Source organism: Rasamsonia emersonii, assembly GCF_000968595.1.
Source record: "Rasamsonia emersonii CBS 393.64 chromosome Unknown ctg1118621760112, whole genome shotgun sequence".
Classification (NCBI taxonomy): Eukaryota; Fungi; Ascomycota; class Eurotiomycetes; order Eurotiales; family Trichocomaceae; genus Rasamsonia; species Rasamsonia emersonii.
Genome location: NW_013563177.1, coordinates 453 through 23038, shown reverse-complemented (window position 1 = coordinate 23038; position 22586 = coordinate 453). Strand labels below are relative to the sequence as shown.

At 52.8% G+C, this 22586-nt stretch overlaps 8 protein-coding genes across 8 annotated transcripts; 4 read left to right on the top strand and 4 right to left on the bottom strand.

Annotated features, from left to right (window-relative positions):
* Window positions 1-386: 386 nt before the first annotated feature.
* On the bottom strand, window positions 387-3900 carry T310_4406 (DNA damage repair protein Mus42; the record flags this gene model as incomplete). Its single annotated transcript, XM_013472693.1, has 3 exons — window positions 387-3255; window positions 3287-3785; window positions 3846-3900. The coding sequence occupies 3 exons, from the start codon at window positions 3898-3900 to the stop codon at window positions 387-389; spliced, it is 3423 nt and encodes a 1140-aa protein (XP_013328147.1).
* A 612-nt stretch (window positions 3901-4512) lies between these two features.
* T310_4405 (Peptidylprolyl isomerase) lies at window positions 4513-6165 on the top strand (the record flags this gene model as incomplete). The annotated part of the gene is made up of 4 exons (XM_013472692.1): window positions 4513-4602; window positions 4682-5104; window positions 5172-5901; window positions 5960-6165. 4 exons carry the CDS (start codon window positions 4513-4515, stop codon window positions 6163-6165), a joined length of 1449 nt encoding a protein of 482 aa, XP_013328146.1.
* A 970-nt stretch (window positions 6166-7135) lies between these two features.
* T310_4404 (Serine/threonine protein kinase cbk1) lies at window positions 7136-10192 on the top strand (the record flags this gene model as incomplete). Its single annotated transcript, XM_013472691.1, has 4 exons — window positions 7136-7382; window positions 7482-9295; window positions 9346-9408; window positions 9461-10192. 4 exons carry the CDS (start codon window positions 7136-7138, stop codon window positions 10190-10192), a joined length of 2856 nt encoding a protein of 951 aa, XP_013328145.1.
* Window positions 10193-11232: 1040 nt separating this feature from the next.
* T310_4403 (Histone acetyltransferase) lies at window positions 11233-14782 on the bottom strand (the record flags this gene model as incomplete). The annotated part of the gene is made up of 4 exons (XM_013472690.1): window positions 11233-11320; window positions 11438-11629; window positions 11691-11747; window positions 11805-14782. 4 exons carry the CDS (start codon window positions 14780-14782, stop codon window positions 11233-11235), a joined length of 3315 nt encoding a protein of 1104 aa, XP_013328144.1.
* Window positions 14783-15740: 958 nt separating this feature from the next.
* On the bottom strand, window positions 15741-16646 carry T310_4402 (uncharacterized protein; the record flags this gene model as incomplete). The annotated part of the gene is made up of 3 exons (XM_013472689.1): window positions 15741-16335; window positions 16409-16507; window positions 16567-16646. 3 exons carry the CDS (start codon window positions 16644-16646, stop codon window positions 15741-15743), a joined length of 774 nt encoding a protein of 257 aa, XP_013328143.1.
* A 286-nt stretch (window positions 16647-16932) lies between these two features.
* On the top strand, window positions 16933-18113 carry T310_4401 (Golgi reassembly stacking protein; the record flags this gene model as incomplete). The annotated part of the gene is made up of 3 exons (XM_013472688.1): window positions 16933-17106; window positions 17169-17252; window positions 17310-18113. The coding sequence occupies 3 exons, from the start codon at window positions 16933-16935 to the stop codon at window positions 18111-18113; spliced, it is 1062 nt and encodes a 353-aa protein (XP_013328142.1).
* Window positions 18114-18509: 396 nt separating this feature from the next.
* On the bottom strand, window positions 18510-19935 carry T310_4400 (Mitochondrial protein; the record flags this gene model as incomplete). The annotated part of the gene is made up of 4 exons (XM_013472687.1): window positions 18510-19162; window positions 19207-19296; window positions 19359-19589; window positions 19734-19935. The coding sequence occupies 4 exons, from the start codon at window positions 19933-19935 to the stop codon at window positions 18510-18512; spliced, it is 1176 nt and encodes a 391-aa protein (XP_013328141.1).
* A 303-nt stretch (window positions 19936-20238) lies between these two features.
* T310_4399 (Metallopeptidase Mip1) lies at window positions 20239-22287 on the top strand (the record flags this gene model as incomplete). The annotated part of the gene is made up of 3 exons (XM_013472686.1): window positions 20239-21978; window positions 22057-22121; window positions 22245-22287. The coding sequence occupies 3 exons, from the start codon at window positions 20239-20241 to the stop codon at window positions 22285-22287; spliced, it is 1848 nt and encodes a 615-aa protein (XP_013328140.1).
* Window positions 22288-22586: the final 299 nt, after the last annotated feature.

Sequence of the window (22586 nt, the reverse complement as noted above, 5' to 3'; positions counted from 1 at the left end):
GGAGAGTGGGGGGAATATTTATTTATTGATAAATTAAATTTCTCTCTCTCCCTCTTTTTTTTTTGGGTTTTTAGTTTTAATTGTGGTGGAAAGAAAGAAGAAGCAACTCAATGAATGAGGATTATTATGATGTAATAATGGTGGGTGAATTCTTATTTTCCGTGGCCAGGGGTATATATATAATATATCACTTGGCAATGGCTATTGTATATTTTTAGAGATCTGACGTCATATTGTATACATTCGCTGCTGCAGAGTACTCCGTGCATGTACTGTACATGTACATTACTTCGTACCTAAGTACCTAGGTACAGTATATAGGTAGTCATTTAATGCTCATAAGGGTATTCTATCATTCATTATAACTAAAGTCACAAGCTAGGTTTCTATCCAAAATCAACAGGTGGTAACCCCCTCTCCCTGACGGCGTCGTTGACGCTGTCCTGCACTGTTTTGAGGGCCTCGTCCCACGACTGGTTCGACTCCTCCGTTCCTTCTCCTCCGGGTGCTATTTCTGCCTTTTTGTTATGATCTATCTTGCCGGCATGGTCTTGGATCAACCACCCCAACCAGTTCGCCACTGACACCGCCTTGTCGATATCCCGGTCTTCGAGAACCACCCGCCTCAGGTACTTTGCCAGCGCTGTCACGTCCTCCACGAATGGCCCTTCGTTCGCAAACGCCGCGTACCACGCCCGTACCGCTTCGCGCAGTTCCGGCAACGTCGACAGCTTTCTCGCTGTAAAGGTCGGTTTTTCTGGCAGGGGAGGGAGGCGGAGACGCTTCTCTGTAGTAGCAGGTGCTGTCGCAGCAGCAGCAGGTTTGGGTGCGGATGGCTTTCGCGATGCGGCAAGATTCGGGCGCTGCTGACGCGCCTGTCGGTGCTCTTCAAGTACCTCCCGGCGGATATCCTCCGGCAATGCAGCAAGCACTTCTTCGGATATCTCGTCCGTCTCGACAGCAGGAGAAGATTGCCGCGACGTCGCAGTAGATTCCGCCGTCCTGGGTCTCGTAAAATTCAAACTCGACTGTGTCAAACTCGACTGAGTCAATGTTGAATTGGACGACGATTTCGGAGGTCGACCACGGCGCTTTTTCGTAGGCGTCGTGGCTTTCCTCGAAACTGGCCTTCGCTGAGCCGCTTGCGCTGGCTCAGGCCTCGTGGTCTCTGACGCCCGGTTGTAATATGACAAAATCTCGGCGCGAACGTCCTCGGGCAGCTCACCGAGGATCTCCGGATCCAACTGCGATTGTGGAGGCAACTCAGCATGGCGGGCGGGTCGAGAGGCCGGTGACGGAGATGCTGCGCGAGAGCTATCGCGGACCTGTAATTTTGGCACCAACTTGGACCGAATATCTCCCGGAAGTTCCTCCACAACTTTGGGATCGGGCTGGGATGGCAGCACAAACTGCGTGCCCGATATATTCAGAGGCTTCTGCGACTTGTCATCCAGAGAGGGCCGTTGTTCCAGAGACTCATCAGCAAGGTTCATCTCATTTCCCTTTTGAGGACTCTCCAGTTCATCCGGATCGGGATTCTGCACGACTTTCTTCCGGACAGGAGATGCCTTGAAGAAGTCGAGCTGTCGCTGGCTGCTTTCTGGACGACCAGTACCGGCCGCTTTCACCGGCTCCAATTTTGTCATCTGCACCCCCAGCCCTCGCAGGTCGCCCGGCGAGAAACCGAAACTGCGCAGCATAGAGATTGCTTCCCTGCTAATAACGTCGCTCGCATTCGTCGCAACGCCCAGCATGACGCTCTTGTTGAACACGTCGCATTTCCCATGTCCCAGGTGTTTGACCGGCTCCAGCGGAGCGTCCGCCGATCGCCGCATGATTCGGATGGTCAGCTGCTTTCCTTTGACCAGGTTCTCAACCAGACGGCGGTGGAGCTCTTCTGACAGGTTCCGCAGAAACTCCTCCGCCTGGTCCTGATTCACAAACCGAATCCCCCAGTTGACCTCCGCAGACACGGATTTCCTCATCGTCTGCACTCCCACTTCCGTCCTGTCGATGCCTCGTGCATAATCCCAAAGCTTGGCACCGGTCTTGGGCCCGAGACTCGATACAAGTTTCTCCCTCGACAGCTCCCGGAGATCTTTCACAAACTTGACTCCCAATTCCTCCAGCTTTGCTCCCAAGCTATAAGCGACGCCAGGGAGGTCTTGGACTGTTAAATTTCCTATAAATTCCAGCACCGAATCAGGCTTCAGCTGAAACTGCCCAGCCGGCTTAGCCTTTCGCAAAGCCACTTTCGCCTGAAGGATGTTGCCCCCAATCCCCACAGACACAGCGCACCCAGTCTTCTCCTTGATGGCCTCTCGGAGATGTTTTGCGACTTCATCCGCCTTGGCCTGCTCCCGATATATCGATCCCTCCGACACGCCCCGTCCGTCCGAGCCTCCAGCCTCGAGACATTGCGTCGTGATGTCGATGAGAGCCTCGTCGATGCTGACACTTTGCACAATGCCATCGACGGCGAGAATGCAATCGTAAAACTGACGACTTGCCTCTTCGTAAGCAGGAAAGTCGTAGGGCAATACTTTGAGTTCGGGGCACATCTCAAGGGCAGCCTTCATCCACATGCCGTTCTTGATCCCGTGAGCCCGGGCCGGATAGTTGCAGCTTGCAATCTCGGAGCCGCTACCGGTCCCATGTGCGATGGCAACCGGCTTGTCCGCCAGCTCCGGATGGTTTTTCTGTATAGAAACAGCAGCGAAGAAACTGTCAAAGTCGACATGCAAAATATATCGCCTGGCTCCCGGAGCGCGCCGTTTCGCCGTCTGCGCATGCGATTTTTCTTGAGCAGCCGCTTGCAGCTTTGCCTTCAGCTCCGCCTTCCAGGTAGACAAATGGTGGAGACGCGATTCTCGGTAGAATTGCTGCAGGAATTCCGGGTTCGTCGCGCTTGATTTTCTCATCCGAGGATCGGACAGCAGCTGCGCGTTGTATTCCTCGGGAGTCATGTCCGGTCTTACAGGCATCGTCTCTCGCACCAGCGGGTACGGGAAAGGACCGCTGTCATCTCCAGCGACCGGATCAGCCTGAGGTTCTTGATCTTTGACGGGCTCTTCGGCCTCTTTGACGGGTTCTTGTTTGCCTTCTGTGACTGTTTGATTATGATTGGCATCACCTGAAGACTCTAGGGTCGGGAATTCGCCGTAGTCGGTCTCGCCGCTCGTACTGGGGTTCGATTGGGGCATCTCAGTGGATGCTTGGGGCGGCTGAGCGGGAGGAGGGGAGTTCTGAAAAAGCCTCGGCTGCGTCTCTGAGCTGGGAAGCATACCAGCTGCTGTCTGTTTGCTCCTTGTATCCGTGCTGAGGGTCATGGGCCTGGCTTCCCAAGTGACCATTTTCCAACTTCAGGATCCTCTGAGAGGGACCTTCATCGACAACGCGGAAGGAATCCCAGGGAAGCAGACGGCCTGCCTTGATGCTTTCCACAACCCACGCCGGCTTGACAATTCGATACTTGCGGAACTCTTCCCGCTTCTTGGGCGTCAAGGCGCTGGCGATGATGTGAGTCGCGGTGGTCTTGCCATCCAGGTACTGGAGGAAACCGCCTCCATGGCTGACGATCATACGATGAAGGTCGTTCAGCGACGGCTGCGTGTATCCGTTGACGTGCGCGACAACACCACGAAAGATGGGTGGCTTGTCCGCAGACGAGGCGCGTATCTCAGCATCCAGGTTCTGGAGCTTCACCTTCTTACGACGGATATAATCTCCAAAGCCCCCGAAGGTCGAGGCCTCGTACTCCTCCCCATCCTCATTCTCAAAGGTGTCTATAGACAAATCAGCAAAAACCATGCTACCGCCTGAACGGGGCTGGAGATAAGGCTTACGGCTTTGGATTCTCTTGCGCACTGCGCCAGAGTTGGCGTCGAGCCGGGAGCCCATGATGGGCGCGCATCTACAGTCATCCCTGATGGACTTTCTGAGCCAGCTCCTGGATCGACGACAGAGCAGCAGGCAGGGTGGACTATCTGGGGGGTGATGGAGATGCGTGGCGATATGACGCGGGGAGACGCGAACTGGCGGAACGAGATCACATGACCGGCAGATTTCCTTTTTCTGAAGGCAATACTCTGCGACGGCCACGACGAGCTGTACTTTCGGTAGATCGTTAAAAAAATTTTAAAAATATTCGCTCCTCGCTAGCTGCCGTAGATTCTTCGGCCAATCATCTCTGTCTGGCTCTGCTTGTCTGGCACTGATTAGTTGAGCCAGCTGGCTGCAACCTCACCGCCTCGGACCCAGCCCAGGAAACGAAAGAAAAAAAAGTTCGCGGCTCCGCTCCCAAGGAACAGCTCCCGCCGCCGCTATCCACCCGCTCTGACTAGCTCCGCCTGCATTTGTTGACTAAAATTTTTTTTATTTCTTCCTTCTTCCCTCCAGACGAGCGACAAGTTCCAGCTCTCCTCTTGTCGTCAATAGTTCTCTCTTTCGTCTCGAGGATCCCCAGCAAGGAGACAGCTCTGCCCTTCGATTCTCCATCTCAATTCCTGCAAGATGTCGGGAGTCCAGCCTGTCGCAGTCTATGCGCTGCAGGTGCCGCCGGGGGGCGGCTTGGTCCCTGCCGTCCCGGACTCCGCTGCGATGGTAAGTCCAAAGTCCAAGAGGTCGAGGCGTTGACAGTCTCGCCATAGATAAAACGAATTGAAATAGTAATCGGGTGTAGTTTCGCGTGAGCATGGCGGCCATCGACCCCGATGCGGCACCTGAATACGAGGACGACTACGACTCCAGCAAGCCTCCACGTGCCACTCTCAAGATCGTGCGTCCGCCGCCTGGCATGGACATGGATGAGGACGATGACGACTACGAGGACGAGAGCGACGAGGACTCTGAGGACGAGGAGATCAATGGCGGACCCAGCGACAAGGAAAAGGCCAAGAAACTGCGCGAAGCTGCTGCTCGCAAGGAGATGGAGGACGCCATGGATGAGGATGACTCTGATGGGGCAGGAGAGGAAGTTGACATGAAGTCTGCCATCTCCAAGCTGATCAAGGGGAAGGCCCCTGCTAAAGATGGCGATGATGACGACGATGATGAGAGTCTGGATCTCGAAGAGATTGTCGTCTGCACCCTGGACCCGGAGAAGGTAGGTGTTCTGTCGCCATCGATGAGCTGGCTTTTTTGCTGACATGACACAACAGCATTGCCAACAGCCCCTCGACATCACCGTGTCCGAGAATGAGCGGATCTACTTTAAGGTGACTGGTACTCACACGGTCTATCTGACCGGCAACTACGTGATGCCGACCGACGAGGGTCGCAGGATGCTCGATGACGAGGACGAAGAGGACGACGAGGATGAATATGATCTCTCCCCCGACGAGGACGAGTTGGATATGGACCTGATTGACGAAGACGAGGAGAGTGACGAGCTGGATGATCTGGAGAACCCTCGAATCACCGAGATTAACTCCGACGAGGAGGAGGAGGCTCCAAAGCTCGTCACCGCACCCCCGAAGGGGAAAAACAAGCGTCCCGCGGAAGATGAGGCCGGCCTGGATGACATGATGGCCAAGGATGCCAAGTCCAAACCCAACGGCGAGGCCAACCTGAGCAAGAAGCAGCAGAAGAAACTGAAGAAGAACAACGGCGAAGCCGCTCCTGTCGAAGAGAAAAAGGATGCAAAGGACGGGAAGGATGGAAAGGACGCTCCGGCCAAGTCTGACAAGAAGGTTCAGTTTGCGAAGAACCTCGAACAGGGTCCCACCGGGTCTGCTCAGGACAAGAAATCCTCCGAGAAGACCACCGGCACATTGGGTGTGAAGGAGGTCCAGGGTGTGAAGATCGATGACAAGAAGCTTGGAAAGGGTCCTGTTGCCAAGAATGGAAACACGGTGTCCATGCGCTACATCGGTAAACTGGAGGACGGAAAGGTCTTTGATGGTAAGTCAAGGTCGTGATTCCAACCATTGTCTGCAGTTGCTGACTGCCCATTCTCTAGCCAACAAGAAGGGAAAGCCTTTCACTTTCAAGCTCGGCAAGGGTGAGGTGATCAAGGGATGGGACATTGGCGTTGCTGGTATGGCTGCTGGTGGTGAGCGACGCATCATCATTCCACCTCACCTCGGCTACGGCAAGAAAGCCATGCCGGGCATTCCTCCCAACTCCAAGCTCATTTTCGATGTGAAGCTGCTGGAGATCAAATAAGCCAGAATAGCTCCTCGCTTTCGGGATGGCTGGTTGTAGATGCTATTCCGGATTCGCTGGCAGCGGTGCTCATTTCCCACCCTGAATAACCTTCCTGTCAGCGGCATTGCAATCTTTTCATATTTATTTTCCTTCCGACTCTATCGGTGATTTACTACTTGGGACTTATGGTATTTCCTTGTGTTGTTCTCGGGATATCCGACTTGTGATTGTGCACCCCTTTTGTTGCATTCGGCAGGGATGAGGATATCGCGTTCGGAGTTAAAAACTTGTTTCTGATTGAATTTCCTTTATCTTACATTTTTTTCCCCCCCCCTATTAAAAAAATGTTGGAGTATCAAGAAGCTTCCCCTGAAGCAACGTTGCCCATTCCTACCTGTATGATAAGGTGAATCCATCACTAGCCTCACAATAGAGAGATGTACTTGGTACAATAGCGTCTTCAACTTGTCTTTTCCTCTCCAATTGACTTCGATAAGGGAGAGAGTCTTTTTGCAAATCATCTCATTCTGTGAGGCTAACTCGACGACGAGGGAAGCTACTGAAATAAGGACATGTGTTTGTCCATAGAAAATTGTAATTCAGCATCATCCTCAAGCAAACGTATTTATTTCACTAGATAGTTGAAGCTGTTGCATTTCAACTGGGGGTTCACTGATGGTTTGCCCCTGCAGTTGCAGTTTCCCCAATTGGCAGCTTCCTTTTCGGTGCCTTCCCTGACTCATTCCCCCCTCGACTCCTCTCTCGAAACACGCTTCCGCTGTGTCTTCTGTTCCATCTCATCCAGTGCATTTCCCCCTTATCAGTCTTCATTCATTCACAGTTGGTTTAGGGATGTTCATTGGTCACACTTGCATGTAACGCCTCACATATACTTAACATGTCAATTATCGGCCAGGAGTAGGGCTTTCAAGAGTTCAGTTCGATTCTTTGCTCCTCTCTTGCAGATGTTACTGAGATAACTGCGGCAATGGCGGTCGATCGAAAGCGAAAGGCGAGGACATCTCGTAGTCGATTTGGTCTCTGGCCATCGAACAAGGTGATCATCATCGATGGAGACATGCAATCTAAGACTAGGGACGACACGCGCGCATCTAGCTCTGATCCAGCTGGAGGAAACAATAGTGAGAAAGATGGTTCTGGTTCGGATGGATTTAGGGGACGCCTGAGGAGAAATAGCACGAGATTGTTGTCTATGCTGGGATTCTGGAATTCTGGTATGTACTGTACAGATAGTACTTCGGTGATCCCCTGCAGTCTGCCTGGTCCGTGCTAACAGCTTTCCTCAGCCAATAAAACATCAAATGAATGTCCAGATCCATCTGAGAGTGCCGTCAGCTCCAGTTCTCAACTCTCACAAGAGCATTTACTTCCATCTGAGGAAAGTCCATGTGCAGCCCCCTCTGGCCAGACACCGGCTGGCGATGATGCCCTTCTAAGCAGGACACCAAGTGTCGATACCTCGCGCTCCTCCAATCCCGAGAAGGAAAAGACCAAAAATCAGAATCTTGAGGGTGTTCACTCCTCAACTGATTGCAACCTCCCGTGCGGTATACGTCGGAGTCATACTACCCCCGGTCTCGCTCGTCGATTGTCCCAAAAGTTATCAACATTTGGTCACCCCACCGTGATCCACCGTACGAATGTCAGATCGAGACCAAGTATTCCAAACATCGATGGCTCTGCCTCCCTTACGTCTCTAAGCAAGCAGTGTGACAATACTCAGGACAGTTCGGATCCTTCCACCCCCAACAGCGGCAGCGATTCGCCTGCGTTTAGCCAGAGCACCAATCCGACCTCATCAGATGGGGTATCGCGTTCTCCTAAAATATCGAAGCCCCAGGCTCTCAGTCCTGGTAACAGAAGCTGGAGCTTCTCTATCTGGAGTCGTGAAGCTGGCACCCCAGCTCAGAAGCTTGTGCCCATCAGGGAGAACCCTGTCATTCCCTCTCCATCTATAGTTACAGTTGAGGCCACTGCAACAGCCAAGATATTCTTCGAAACCCACTTCAACTCAATTTTCTCTGGAACAGACCCACGTTCGCAACGTCTCCGGGAGCTCGAGGACCGGCTTCACGTCTTGCCAGTTTCTGCAGAGGAGCGACTACAGGCCCGCAAGGCTTGGCTAGCGCAGGAAAGTGAATACTTGCGTCAGTCTCGGGTTCTTAAAACTCGATCAAATTGTATCCGTCACCTCGAGAGCGTCTCAATTGCAGGATATGAAGTCATCAGAGTTCTCGGTAAGGGAAGTTTTGGGGTTGTGCGACTGGTCAAGGAAAAGAAGGAAAGCCAGGAGGTCTGTGACTCAGCCATCGCCGCATCAGGAGGCAAGCAGAAAGATGTTTCTGTCCTGAAACATGCAACCAGCGGAGCTCGCCAGCCTCGTAGAAGTGATGTGACGAAGATGAAAAAGGAGGTGTTTGCAATGAAGGTGATACGAAAGTCAGACATGTTGCGGAACTGCCAGGAAGGACACTTGCGGGCCGAGAGAGACTTCCTAGTCGCGTCAGAGAAGTCTCAGTGGATCGTTCCCCTGATCGCAAGTTTCCAGGATACGAATTATCTGTACCTTGTTATGGACTACATGGTCGGCGGTGATTTCCTTGGGCTGTTGATCAGGAAGAATATTCTGTCGGAAGACGTGACTCGGTGGTATGTTGCAGAGATGGTTCTGTGCGTTGAGGAAGCCCATCGACTTGGATGGATACATCGTGATGTCAAACCGGACAATTTCTTGATCTCTGCTTCCGGGCATTTGAAAATTTCAGACTTTGGGCTCGCATTCGACGGCCACTGGACTCATGATCAAGCCTATTTCAACAACCAACGCCATTCGCTGTTGAAGAAGCTCGGTATCACGGTTGAAGGCGACTCCGAGGACCGAAAGGAGGCCAAGACAGCACCAGATAAACAAAGCCGACCTCTTGCTGGCCAAGCTGGGGTGCGTGACGACGACCTCAGAGAGCCAAAAGATGGTGTGCACATTCTCGATTGGCGTAATCACAAGGAAAGAAGACGGCTTGCCAAGAGTATTGTGGGAACGAGTCAATATATGGCCCCAGAAGTTATAAGAGGAGAGTTGTATGACGGCAGATGCGATTGGTGGAGTGTTGGGATCATACTATACGAGGTGAGTTTGCAAAGAGAAAACGCAAGGAAACAAGTCTGACATGTCACCAGTGCTTGTACGGATTCACCCCCTTTGCCTGCGAGAACCGCCACGACACCAAAATCAGGATTCTGGTTAGTATTCTCTTCTCCTTGATAAGTATCAATGACTGACATTTGCGGAAAGCAACATCCTCGAACATTATACTTTCCGGTAGACAAGCCTTCTGATAAGCTGGTGTCGGTCGAAGCAATCGATCTCATCAGTCGAATCCTTCAGGAGAAAGAGAATCGACTGTGTTCCAGCAAGTACAAGGTCAACGATCTCTTGCAGCAGAAGAAGGCACCCGGTGAGCTTGCAAGTACGGACTTCAAGGGCTTCTATGTCTATCCCAACGACGCGAGTGACATTAAGGCGCACCCATTTTTCGACGGCATCAAATGGAATGAGCTCATTTATCGAAGGCCGCCGTTCGTTCCAAAGGTGAAGAGTTGGGAAGACACAAAATACTTCGAGGAGGACGAGCCGATAAGCGACATTAAAGATACGTCAACTGGCAGCAATGTATCTCCTCCCGCTCCGGCACCTGAGCCGCAAGGAGATGTGACTATGGCGGACGTCGCAGATATTCAGCCTGAAGCTGAAGCATCTCGAGACGCGGGGAAGGAGGATTTGATCAGTGCCCACGATCAGGAACCTGCAAAAGTCGATACCCCGGCCAAGTTTCCAGTGAAGGTCCACAAAAGGAAAAAGGAGAAGAAAAGACCCCGGGATAAAATCTTACGGGATGAAGTCGTCGGAAAGACTGTCCTGGATCTCCGGAAAAAAGGCGCCTTTCTGGGCTATACGTACCGTCGACCTCGAGCTGTGATGTTGGCACTTGAGACCGAGAGAGGTCGGAGTCTAGTGGCCTGGTAGACTGGCTGAACCTATACTCTGCATCCTGTATGATTCATTATATGACAACTCCGTCCTCGACGATGTTCATTTTGCATGGAAATATTCGTTATAGGGCAACCGCCCAACCCGCTCCCTGAGTCAGGATGTTGTCCCAGACTGGGTCAACAGGATATCTTATCTATCCTTAGCGAATGACAAGACCTTCATTAACCGGATGTATGCTTCATTCCAAAGACTGGCATTAATAGTAGTCCTCTTTGCATTGAAAGTAAGTCCTTTGTCATGCAGGAGAATGACAATGACAAGGACAAAACTCCGACTGTCCACTGTCCGTCCGATCCATGAGATTCAAGTTAATTCAATTCGATTTGACTTGATTCAATTAAATTACGTGTTTTGTGTGTATTGAATAACAAGGGAGGAGATATCAAACTATCAGTAACTCTAATTAATATTAAACAAGCCAAAACAAAACTCCCATACATACATAAAAAAAATCCATGAGACAATGATCCTGACCCTAACCGTGACTGTACCCATGACCGTATCCATAACCATAACCCATGACCAGAATAACCGCAACCGCAATAACCATCGATTGACAACAGAACGGAGATGTACTGCACTGAAGAATATGCATTATTATGCATGTATGTATGTCTGTAATGTCTGTAATGTAATGTAATGTATGTATGTATGTACTCGGAACAGACATTCCTGTTTCTTTGTCTTTTTCTTTTCCCCTCCTTGAATCGGATGCGATATTTCTTTCGATTGGTTTTGGTTTTGGTTTTGGTTTCGTTTTTTTTTTTGTTTTGTTTTGTTCGGGTCAGATCAGCCGGGATCGACCACTCATGATAATTGTGTAAAAGATAGAAAAAAAAAGGCCAACAAGGGTATTATTACAAGTCGATATGTCTTCAAAACGCAACAGGTAGCGATACAAAAAGTGCGCGCGCACCTCGACGCGAGTAGGTTAGGGAGGAGAAAAGTGTAAAAAGGGAACCCGTACATAGGATTCTCTTGCAGAGTCGAGTGAAAGAGGGCTGTTGACTCAATCAAAGAGCTGGCGGGGCACCCATGGAGAAGGCTGAATCGGTCATACGGTCTTCTGGTTTCATCGTGCCATTGAGGAGAGGACAGAGTCTGCGAGACGAAGAAACACCCTTGTTAGCACGCGTTCTCCTTAAAAATTGTGTCAAGCAAGGGAAAGGGGCCGTTGTTCAATCCAAACTATATGAAGAGAAACTTGGGCCGACTTACTTCTTGTTGGTCTTGATATGCCCAACCTGTCCGCAGTTGGCGCACTTTCGCTGGGTTCCCACAATCTTCGGACCGCCTGGAGTACCCGCGTCCTCGGACTCTCCAGCAGAGGCTCTCGCTAATCCTTTTTGCTTCTCCCGGGCGAAGCGTCGTTCCTTGTTTCTGTGGAGTCGTCCCAGTTCGGCTTCGAGCCTAAAATCATGTCAGTATCCCATCGTTAAACAGGAAAACATAACGCAGAGGTATCACATACAGTTTCTTGTTGCGGGCATCCACTTCCGGGTCGCCGGTGGGTTCGAGCTCTGCAAGTCTGCGAAAGCGTTAGTTAGGCGATTCTGACAGTGGAAAAACTCAATGCGATACTTACTTTGTGTTCACGGTCTCCAGATGGTGTCGGTATTGCGTGTATTGTCGGATAACGCGTGGATCCCAAACCAACTGCTCCTTCTGATATATGTTCCCATTCTCGTCTTTGTATTCCCGTGTAATCTTCAAGACCTTGCCCCGCTGGCTGGTGGTACTCATCTTGCTAAACTGGCTCACGCTCTCATCATCTCGACGACCAAAGCCAGGTGTTGGTGCATCCCTGGGCGTAGGTTTACTGAAGTCTTCGTCGTCTTGATCGATATCACTCTCGACATCAGAAACCTCGACCGTCGACGATAAGCTTGCCTTTTGAGCCTCCCAAATACGGCGAATGGAAGTCTCATAGGATTTCTGCTGCCGAGCCACGTTGTAACTGTGACCACCAAGTTCCTTGAGTCTCTGGGCGTCGAGTTTGTCCTCCACACTCTCGCCAATGGGCTTGAAGCCGCCTTTCATCGATGTTTTGATGAAGCTGAACCCTTCGCCGCGGCCGGTCGGGTCGCCTTCGCCGTGTAGCTTCAACATGGCCTTCCCCTGTGATGCCATCAGGAAGTTGCGAGTTGTCCTCCACGGCGCCATCTGTTGTTCAAAACTCTCGCCATCCGCTTCGTCATCATCTTCATCCGCCTCGTTGGCATAGCCAGTGTCGTGAAGGTGCTGCAGTCCCACCTGCATGGACTCCAGCAGACATACGTCCTCCGGCTGGATCCAAGACCGAATAGTATCCGAGTCAGGAATCCCACCGATTGGTACCCACTGCTTGGTGTCCTTGTCATGGAGGACGAAGTCTTTCATCTTCTGACGGTTTTGCATGTCCGTTGACCCAGGCAAGTGGGCCGTGACATCAGAAATCGACACCTGCGAATTGCCAGACTTCCTCATGAGACGGAAGGTGAGCATCTTCAGACGATTCTTTGCGACAGTTGTAACCTTTCGAGAATGCGGACCCGGGACATCAACGGAAGGGAACTGCTGTCCAACAACGTATAGATTTTCAATGTTCCTCAGGTAATAATCCGATCCGCCCCTGCCTGTGGTGCTCCGAACCACTAAGAAATCGGTCGGTTTGGGTTTATGAGGGAATAAAGGTGCGCGATACATAGAATTCGAAACGGTAGGGGTTGTTTCGCCGGGGTCAACGTGCCCGAAGATGGAGAAGGGACTTTTGTCTTGCGGTAGCAAGACGACTGTCTCACCGATTTCGTGTTTCGGACGAGTACTATCTTCCGCATTCTTGCGGCGGTAATAATTTATGAAACGACTCGCCATTCCGAAGTTGGACAACATGATCGGAACCTCCTCAGAGTACTCCAGCAACAGAAGGGTCGAGTTGTCTGCCAGCGAAAGAGACTTGGTGGAATCGAACAGAGTCTTGGCGTCTTTGCCTTTCTGATGCTTGCGCTTGATATATGCTGGGTTCTTGAACCAGACAGTCTGATGGGGACGAAAGGATAGCGATGGTCGATGGAACGACCGAGCTTCAGACGTGGAAAGCTCGGTTTTGTAGTATGGCCATTGTAGCCGCAGTGCCGGCATGCTGTGCTCAAGAGCAACAGTACCCAGAGTGCTTCTGACTTTGTTCTGGTGATTTTCCTTGAGCATATCGTAGGCTTCATCATTAGATATGTTATACCGCTGAGTGAGCCGTTTCGTGGCGTTCACATCCATTTCATCTCGCTTCGCACCGGTCAGAGCCTTCGGCTTCTGTGATAGAGCCTCAGGACGGGTATCAAGGAGCAAATGGGGATCGTTCATGTCAATCAGAACCTTCTTCGCGACTTGCGCAGTCGCCGATTCAGGATCATCAATTATGGGCAAATCGATGTGTGAAAGGGCAATAAGATCCTTGGGGTCCTTCCCCAGCTTACGCTTCTTGGTCGGGCGGACATTTTCGACAGTTTCAAAGAGCCAGTCATCCTCCTCAGCTTCTAGAGTCGGGGGTTGATCAGCCTCAGGTTCTGGGTCGACATCCATCACGGAGATATCGCTTTTGACATCCCAGTCGGTGCAGAGCATGCGGAGGTCTTGCATGGTGACACCTCCAGGCAGCACCTCCTCACCGTCCGTATCAGGCTCAACCTCTTCCGGGCCTTCCTCCTCTTGGTCAACCCCCAGCACAGGGACGATCCCCAGGTTCTCTGATTCGAGAGCCCGCTTGTTGGCCTGTCCGCCCGTTTTGAAAATTCGCTCTTGATCCGGTCCCAATTCAAGGTTGATCTTAGTTGGCTGCACTGGTTTCGGAGGCTTGAGGGGCTGTTTTCCGACAAAGTACGCCTTTTTATGCGGGATTAACTCAAGAAAACGAGGCAGAGCGTTCCTATCGAAGTTAGGCCATAAGGATTGGAGGAGTTCTTCCATATTCTCCGGTGGTGCTGGAGGGTTGTCTGGGCCGTAAGCTGACATTGCAAACAAGGCCTGTTGGAGCTTGTACGCCCGAAGAGTCGCCGGATCCATGTCTTCCTCAGTAGGGGAAACGGCGCGCTCAGATGGCATATCGACATCTCCATCCATCGCCTCGGCCTCGGCCTCGGTCTCGGCGGCCGCGGGCGCAGGACTTTCATCGACGGGCGGCTTGTCATCTTCAAAGAGGTCTCGTGTTGTGTCTTCCCGTTCCGCCGCAGGAGATGATGGCGCCTCACCGAACAAGTCGTCGAGATCATCACGCTCCTCTTGCCCGTCCGCCGCCTCGTCCTCGCCGAAGAGATCCTTATCATCTCCATCCCAAAGCTGCTCATCCTGGTCCGCGGTCTTCTCGGTGGTCGGAGCCTCTTGAGGCCGCGAGGGTTCCTCCTCCTCCGGAAGGTCCTCGTCATCGATATCCTCGTAGTCGACTGCATCCTCCGCTTTCTCACCGGGCTCGAGCTCTCGCGTCATGAAATCGAAACCGCCGTCCCCCAAGGGACCGCTGATCTGTTGCATCACATGCTCGAACTCGGCATCGTCGGCCGCGGTCGAGTCGTTCTCGGTTGCGTGAGGCATCTTGGACGGCGCGCTCGACTGTGTGTTTCCCTTGAGCTTTGCTTAGCAATTCGACCGACTCTGAGCTGGCGATGAGGTGAAAGGCAGAGGTAAAAGGCACGTGCGTGGTTCAGCGCGCGCACAATGTCAGCGGTCGCGTGCCGACTCGACAGTCATCGCATACGATGACCAAAGACGCACGCGTAAGAGAGGCGAAGGCGAGGATGAAGACAGTCAGTCGGTCACCGGAGCTGTCTTTGCGGGGAGTTGCGGTCGAGGAGGGAAAGAGGCGCGCGTCTAACTGGCGGCGACTTCTGCCCACGCTAGTCCAGAAGAGGAAATCACCTCAGGCCGTGGCGCACGTCACTGTGACTGGAAGAGGAGCAGAAAACAATTCTGCTTGAAGAAACTACCAGTGAATGGCTTTCAAATTCCATAAATACGATAAATTACTTCTCTTCAATGCCTGCAGGAATGTGTAGGTTATTACATAAGCCACATGCGGAGAGGTAGCTCCGTACGAAATCAGCTTCCTCTCAGGCAACAAGGCAGCACCCTACTCTCTCTTGCTGGATTGTGATTCACAGTTGTCTCAAAATGGGAGAGAGGCTCCTTTTTGTCTTTAGTATGGACAACAAAAGAATAGCAAATCAGAGAATCTTGTATTGTTCTATTTTATGAGTCATAATCACATCAAAGCAGTAATAGCCAGGGTATCAACAAGCAAGATCCATGCAAAACTGGTCTTTTTAACTCCACTTCGTTGACAATCTTTGATTGCAAGGCCATGAGAAACGAGGTTCCTTCCTGGTCTCTTTGTCACCTTATTGCGACTCCACGAATAGAACCCTAGCTAGCTTTACCACAAAGACCAGATGCAATTTCACGATTATCATGTCCGTCTTTGTTCCCTAAAAATATGCTAGTTCAAGAAAATCGTCGGTGCTGGAGGGATGAGTAGAGTCAAAAGCCATTTCTGTTACGGCTCCAAATTGAATCCGCCGTAGTAGATGCACAGCGCTTTGCTAGCGCCTTCCATACAGTAGTGCATGACAGTCGCCTTCTGGCCGTCTTTCACGACTTTGGCCAGCTGTCTAAGGTCCGAAGTTCTCGGCAGGTACAAGACCATGTGCTCAGTGAAGAGCGAAAATTCGGTGTAGAGGAAATTGAGCGAGTACGGTTCCATGGTGCGCAGGTTGAATACTTCATCTGAGCGATAACCCGGTCCTGGGGGGTTCAAGTCAACATTTAAATGCTTGGTGGGTGGTGGATGAGACATACCGCCCCAGGGAGGACTTGCAAAGAGGACACTATACGGCCCTAATTCTTTCAACTGGTTCTTCAAAATGTGGAAACAATCGCCTTCAAACCATGTAATCTTCTTCTCGACCCCGTAGATCTTGGCATTGTGCTTGGCACAAGCCAGGACCGCAGGGTCTTTCTCAATGGCATACACGCGCTTCCATCGATTAGACTTTGCAAAGGCGATGGTGTTGCCGCCAGCTCCCGCGAATGCATCGACCAGGATGCTTCGTCCAGCTGGGGCGGAAGCGGCAACATGCTCTGCTATTTTGCTGCGCATACAAATGTTAGCTAAGAGCAAGCAAGACACTTCACGAACGAGCGCATATGCAGGATCGCACGAACTTTGCCACAGGCTCTGGAGTCACCCCAAACCAGGCATCATCAGTTAGCCAGATGCCCTCCTCATACTTGGAGAATATTTTGTGCCGTTGCACCCAGTAGCTATGGCGTGTGGTCAGTACATGCATAACTATTAGATTAAGAGAAATCTTTAGGCGTACTTTTGGATATCCCAAGGAACCTCTCCTCTGTTGGTGTAGTGGTGGACCTCTGGAGGCGCTTCCTCGGTATCGCCGCCCATGGCAGCAGGACAAGATGACTCCTGCTCTGTGTGTCTTGTATTGCGATAGTTGAGCTCGCCCCCAGACTGATTCACATGATAGGAAACGCTCGATCACGCGTCGACGAATGACGCAGCGGGAGTGTTTGCTCTGTTTGCTCTCCGCCCAATAGTACCCGTTCTGGACAGCTCTCGCTATCGAGCCTAGCTAGCTGGCAGCGGGGAGGTCAATATAGATGCGGAGGGACCAGGGACCAGCCAGAATTCTTACATTGATTTCTTCTCGTCGGAAGGCTGGAGGTCAATCATGTTTGGGGCCCTGAACAGATTTATCGGGAGGTTTGACGCCGAAACTCCACAACAGAGCTCAAATGCTCCCGGCGACAACTCATTCGGCTTCCAGGTCCTTCGAAATAAGGACCCGGATCTGCCACTGGAGCCGTGGTTCGACTTCATCATTGGAATCAATGGTCGCCTGATTGTGAGTGTCAAATCTGACACCGTGGCGTCTTAACTACTGCTCACACAGTATGATCTTTCCAGGACGATCCTGACCCCAACTTGTTCGTTACCGAAGTCCGCAACTGTGCCGGTTCGAGCGTGTCTTTAGAAATCTGGAGCGCAAAAGTAGGCAGGGGTATATCCATTTTATCGACTGTCCTCATGCTCACGTCGTGTTTCTAGGGTCAACGAACTCATACCATTTCCATACCTGTCCCCAAGGACAACCCCAAACTCGGACTTACGCTACAGCTCGCCCCTCTGTCATCCACACAGCACATCTGGCATGTCCTCTCCATACCGTCGCCGCAGAGTCCAGCGTACCTGGCGGGCCTGTTAGAACATTCAGATTACATCCTCGGATCGCCCAGTGGCACATTGCGAGGTGAAAGCGCCCTGAGCGAATTGATCGAGGACCACCTCGACCGAAGTCTCGTATTATGGGTCTACAACAGCGAATTCGACGTGGTTCGGGAGGTAGAACTGATTCCTACGAGGGGGTGGGGTGGAGAAGGCGCGCTGGGCGCAGTGCTGGGATATGGCGCATTACACCGACTGCCCGTCGGACTGGGAGAAGAGGTGGAAGGGCCTGGAGAAGTTGTGTTTGAGACCAAAGAGGACGGTTCTGAGCAGCCGCGGGAGCCGAGTCCAAACGCATCTGCCTCTGCTCCTCCTTCTGGGAACTTCCTTGTCCCTGCCAACATGGCCTCACCACCTCCATTGACGTCCCCAGCGACCAACCTCGGCAGCCAGTCTACGGCACGATCATCAAAAACTGGGCGAAGGCACCGCCATGGAGGGTTGTCGCCCAACCGCGCGTTTGACGAGTACTTTGCCGAGGGGGAACAGAAGAGCAGAGAACAGGACTTTGTTCCTTCGCGAAAAGGTACACCGCTTGCACCGCCTCCCAAGGCAGGGGGGCCGCCTCGAAGTTCCGCCAGTCCGGCGCGTACGGAAGGTAGCAGTGAACCTGCAGCGCAGACGTAAAATATGAATGCGAGTATGACCATGCCGTCAATCTGTTGTATGGTTATTTTTTCAAGCTGAGGCACCACTATGCATGCGTTAACGTAAGGTTTGCTGAATGCAGGAGGGTTCTGTTTTAGGTATCTTAGCGTAGAGCGATGCTATGGACTTTATATAACCAACAAAACAAAAGAAACGTTTATTGTTCTAAAGGGGAGAAAAAAGGACAAGATCCGAAGAAAAGCACCCAACCTTCTTCGATCAGTGTGTTTCGTGGTAAATGTACACAGTTACAGGAGCTTTTACATCGCCCGTCCGTCTCTTCCCAACGGAGGGCAGGAGCTCTCATTTTACACTGGAGATCTTTTTCCCCCCAACCGAAGTATATAATCCAGCAGGTGGAGTGATCTCTCTCACTCATCGGCCTTTTCTCACCCACTCCTCCAGTTTCTCTCTAACTTCCCCAATCTTCTCCTCGAGCATAGCACGTCCCATCTTGCTGTGGGCCACGCCCGTCGTGTAGGTGTGCTCCACGAAGTTCCGGAATCGAAGGTGGTTGTCTGCCACGACGGGCACCTTCTTCTCATACTCCCAGATCAGATCAGAGACGTTGCGCATCGTCACCGGAAGGAGAGTCCACGCCGCAACCGTGCCGAAGGCAAGCGGGGTGGTGGTGCGCAGGAAGATGCCGCGGTTTCGGGCCACGATGGACCCGGCCATGGCCGACACAATGACATAGATGCTGCCCGGAAGAAGACGCTCGCCCGACTCGGGCGAGGGCGCAAGCGAGGCGACCGTGTCGGTGAAGGCGTTCTCTATGCGGAGCACGCGAGACAGGAAGTCGTTGAAGCTGGTCTCCGCCGCGAGAGACTGTCGGTAGAGGAACAGACGAGCCCGCCGAACTTGCGCCGTCAGAAGGTCGGTGGGAGTCGGAGAGTCCTGTGGCGAGGACGGGGCAGAAGGGGAGGTAGAAGAAGGAAGGGACAGCTTAGGTATTTGCTGCTTCTCTTCGGATGCGTTTTCCGAGGGATAGTCGTCGTAGATGGGTTTTCTCTGCGTCGACAACACATCTGTCAGCATATCGCAGTAAAATTCATGGACAACAGGCTCATACCGTTTCCGACGGGGCCTCTGCAAAGGCAGTCCTGGGATATGCGGCGATACCTCCAGCCAGGAGGGTTGCGGCGATGGGAGCGACGGTCCGCTGCAGACTTGTCAGTGAGGCCGCTGAGGAGCCATGCCACAGAAATCCAAACAGCTACGTACCCGCTGGAACATTGGCCGGAATGACATCTTGAACGCTGAAGAGGTCAAGGGCCAATGGATGCGGCGTCGTGCGAGAGGGTGGTGGAACAGATTGTTTGCAGGCTGGCGGACGGAAGAAGCCAAGCCTTCGGGTCTGGCGGACGAGAAAAGATAGGAACCGCCAGCAGCCTGTTCCGGCCTCGCGTTCGCGGCTGGCCTTTCGTTCCCTATATCTGCTCACGCGAACCCCTGCTGTTCATGGGTTCAAATACTCAGTCATCTGCCCTAGATGATGCTGAAGACACTGAGATCGCGGCCATGGACCTGCCGGCAGTGTCTACGCCGCCTGCAGCGATCCCAGTCTCGCCGACCGTTGGCGACCGCTGCTGCTCCCACCGAGAGCAGGCTCGCATATGACAATGTCACGGCAGCCCACGGCGCTGCGAAACGCCATGACGACGATGCCCTGCGACGCGTCTTCGACTCGCGTCCTTTTTGGCGGGAGTTTTCTCAGAGAGGCGCGAGCAGCTCGAAGCGGACCGGGCTTGTGCAAAACCAGTACCTGGTCAGCCCCGAGGGGTTCCGGGAGTTCGCCCATGTTACGTTGCAGAAATGCCAGAGGATCGTTGCAAAGGTCTTAGCGGTGTCGACACTGGAGGGATATCGGGCGATGGCGAAGGACCTGGACCGACTGAGCGATCTCCTGTGTCGGGTCATCGATCTCTCGGATTTTATGAGGAGCAACCATCCAGACCCGAAGATCCAGGAGGCCGCCACACAGGCGTATGCGCTCATGTTTGAATATATGAACGTCCTTAATACTACGACCGGGCTTCATGACCAGCTGAAGAAGGCTGCCAGCGATCCGCAAGTGACGTCGCATTGGAGTGAGGGTGAAAAGATGGTTGCGCAGATCTTGATAAAGGACTTCACCAACTCGGCCATCCACATGCCTCCCAAGGACCGGCAGCGATTCGTCAATCTCTCGAATGATATCAGTCAGTTGGGATCCGATTTTGTGAATGGCGCTGAGCCGGCGAAATCGCACGTGGTGCTCAACAAGAACAGCGTACGAGGCATGGATCCCGTTGTTGTGCAGCAGCTGCAGAGGTGGAATCGGGTGTCGATTCCCACCGTGGGAATGGTCCCCAAGCTCGCCTTACGATCAATTCACGATGAAGAAGCTAGGAGAGAGATTTATCTCGCGACACGGACGTCGAGCAAGGCGCAAATTCGTCGGCTGGAGGAGCTTCTGGCCAAGAGAGCCGAACTGGCCAAGCTCTCGGGATACCCGAGCTTTGCACACATGGCTCTGAGTGATAAGATGGCCAAGACCCCCGAGGCCGTGTCCAATTTCTTGACGACTCTCATCGAGAGTAACCGGGTTCAGGTCCAGGAGGAACTGGCTAAATTACAGAGCATGAAAGGAGCGTCGCCTTTACAACCGTGGGACCATGCGTACTACGTCCACCAACGCGTGTTTGAATATTCCATGTCTCGCAGATCCCGCGAGCTCAGCCGGGTTCCAGAGTTCTTCTCTCTTGGAACCGTGATGCAGGGTCTCTCGCGTCTCTTCGATCGGCTGTACGGGGTGCGCCTGGTACCGCAGGAGACTGCGCCGGGAGAGACATGGAACTCGGACGTGCGACGGCTGGATGTGGTCGACGAGGCTGACCGCCATATCGCGGTGATCTATTGTGATCTGTTCACCAGGCCCGACAAGAGTCCGAATCCAGCCCATTTCACGCTGCGGTGCTCGCGTGAAATCTCGGCTGACGAAATCGCCGAGTCGGCGTCGATGGATCCTCCGTCTCACCCGAATGACGGAATGGCCACTGCGATGAATGTCGAGTCAAACACCCTCCGACAGCTGCCGACCATCGCTCTCGTCTGCGACTTTCCGGAACCGCCCGCTTCCGGCAATGGCCCTCCGACCCTTCTGTCTGAACACTGCGTGCGAACGCTGTTCCATGAGATGGGACATGCCCTCCATTCCATCCTTGGTCAGACGCCACTTCAGTCCATATCAGGAACCCGCTGCGCGACGGATTTTGCGGAGCTGCCCTCCGTGCTGATGGAAAGCTTTGCCACCGCCCCGGAGGTCCTGTCTCTCTACGCGCGTCACTGGGAGACGGATGAGCCGTTGTCGGAGAGTATGATGCGCAGCATGGAGCTGGATCGATCGGCTCACGGGCTCATATACGGGGCCGTGGAAAACGAGGCGCAGATCCTGATGGCGCTCGTGGATCAAGCTTACCACACGCTGCCTACCGACAGCCCAGCGATTGACAGCACGGAGATCTACCACCGTGTCTTTTCGGAGCACTCGTCTCTGCCTGACCCTCCGGACACGCAGCCTCGCACGTCCTGGCAGGGGTTCTTCGGACACCTGTATGGTTACGGCGCGACCTACTACAGCTACATCTTTGACCGGGCGATTGCGAACAAGATCTGGCAGGATGTATTCCAATCCGGCAAGGCGGCCATCGACAGAGAAGCGGGCGAGCGGTACAAGAACGAGGTCCTCCGCTGGGGAGGGGGGAGAAATGGATGGCGCTGCGTGGCGGGCGTGCTGGGCAACAGCAACCCGTCGAATGCGGACGGCCGTCTGGCGGAGGGCGGCGAAGAGGCGATGCGCGAGGTTGGCCGATGGGGACTGGGACGCGACGGTATTTCAAGTTAGACAGGACGGTAGACAGGACGGTACTGAAGTCTACAGAAGTCTACTCTGTACCATGCCCTCGGTCGAGATCTTGGCGAGATCGACCGGTCCGATCGAGCTGGGTAAGATGGCTGCGTCGATCATTAATCAATCCTCAGCAGAGTCCAGACAGTGCTGAGCACGTGCCAGGCACGTCGATGATCTGGCCTCTGCAGATAGCCGTGTCTACGCTGTACAATCGGTAGAACTAGACTGGACAAGGGTGCCTACGCAGGCACGAGTCGATAGATGACCAATAGACTAGACTTGCACTCTGAAAGTTATGATTTACGTAAAGTGGATAATACTATACTCTACCGTAGTTAATTAAGTACCTATCTTGTACCGAGGTGTACAGTACGATAAGATGCCGGGCCGGCTGGAGAGGGGCTCGAATGATCGATCGATCGATCGATCTCGATTGAGCATATTCCACAGCGATGGAGATAGAGCATGCAAAACATCTCGTCTCCCCAGACTGGCAGACATAAGAGTCTAGACCTACATAGTCTAGCCGATCGTCGATCCATCCGTTCATTATTAGGTAC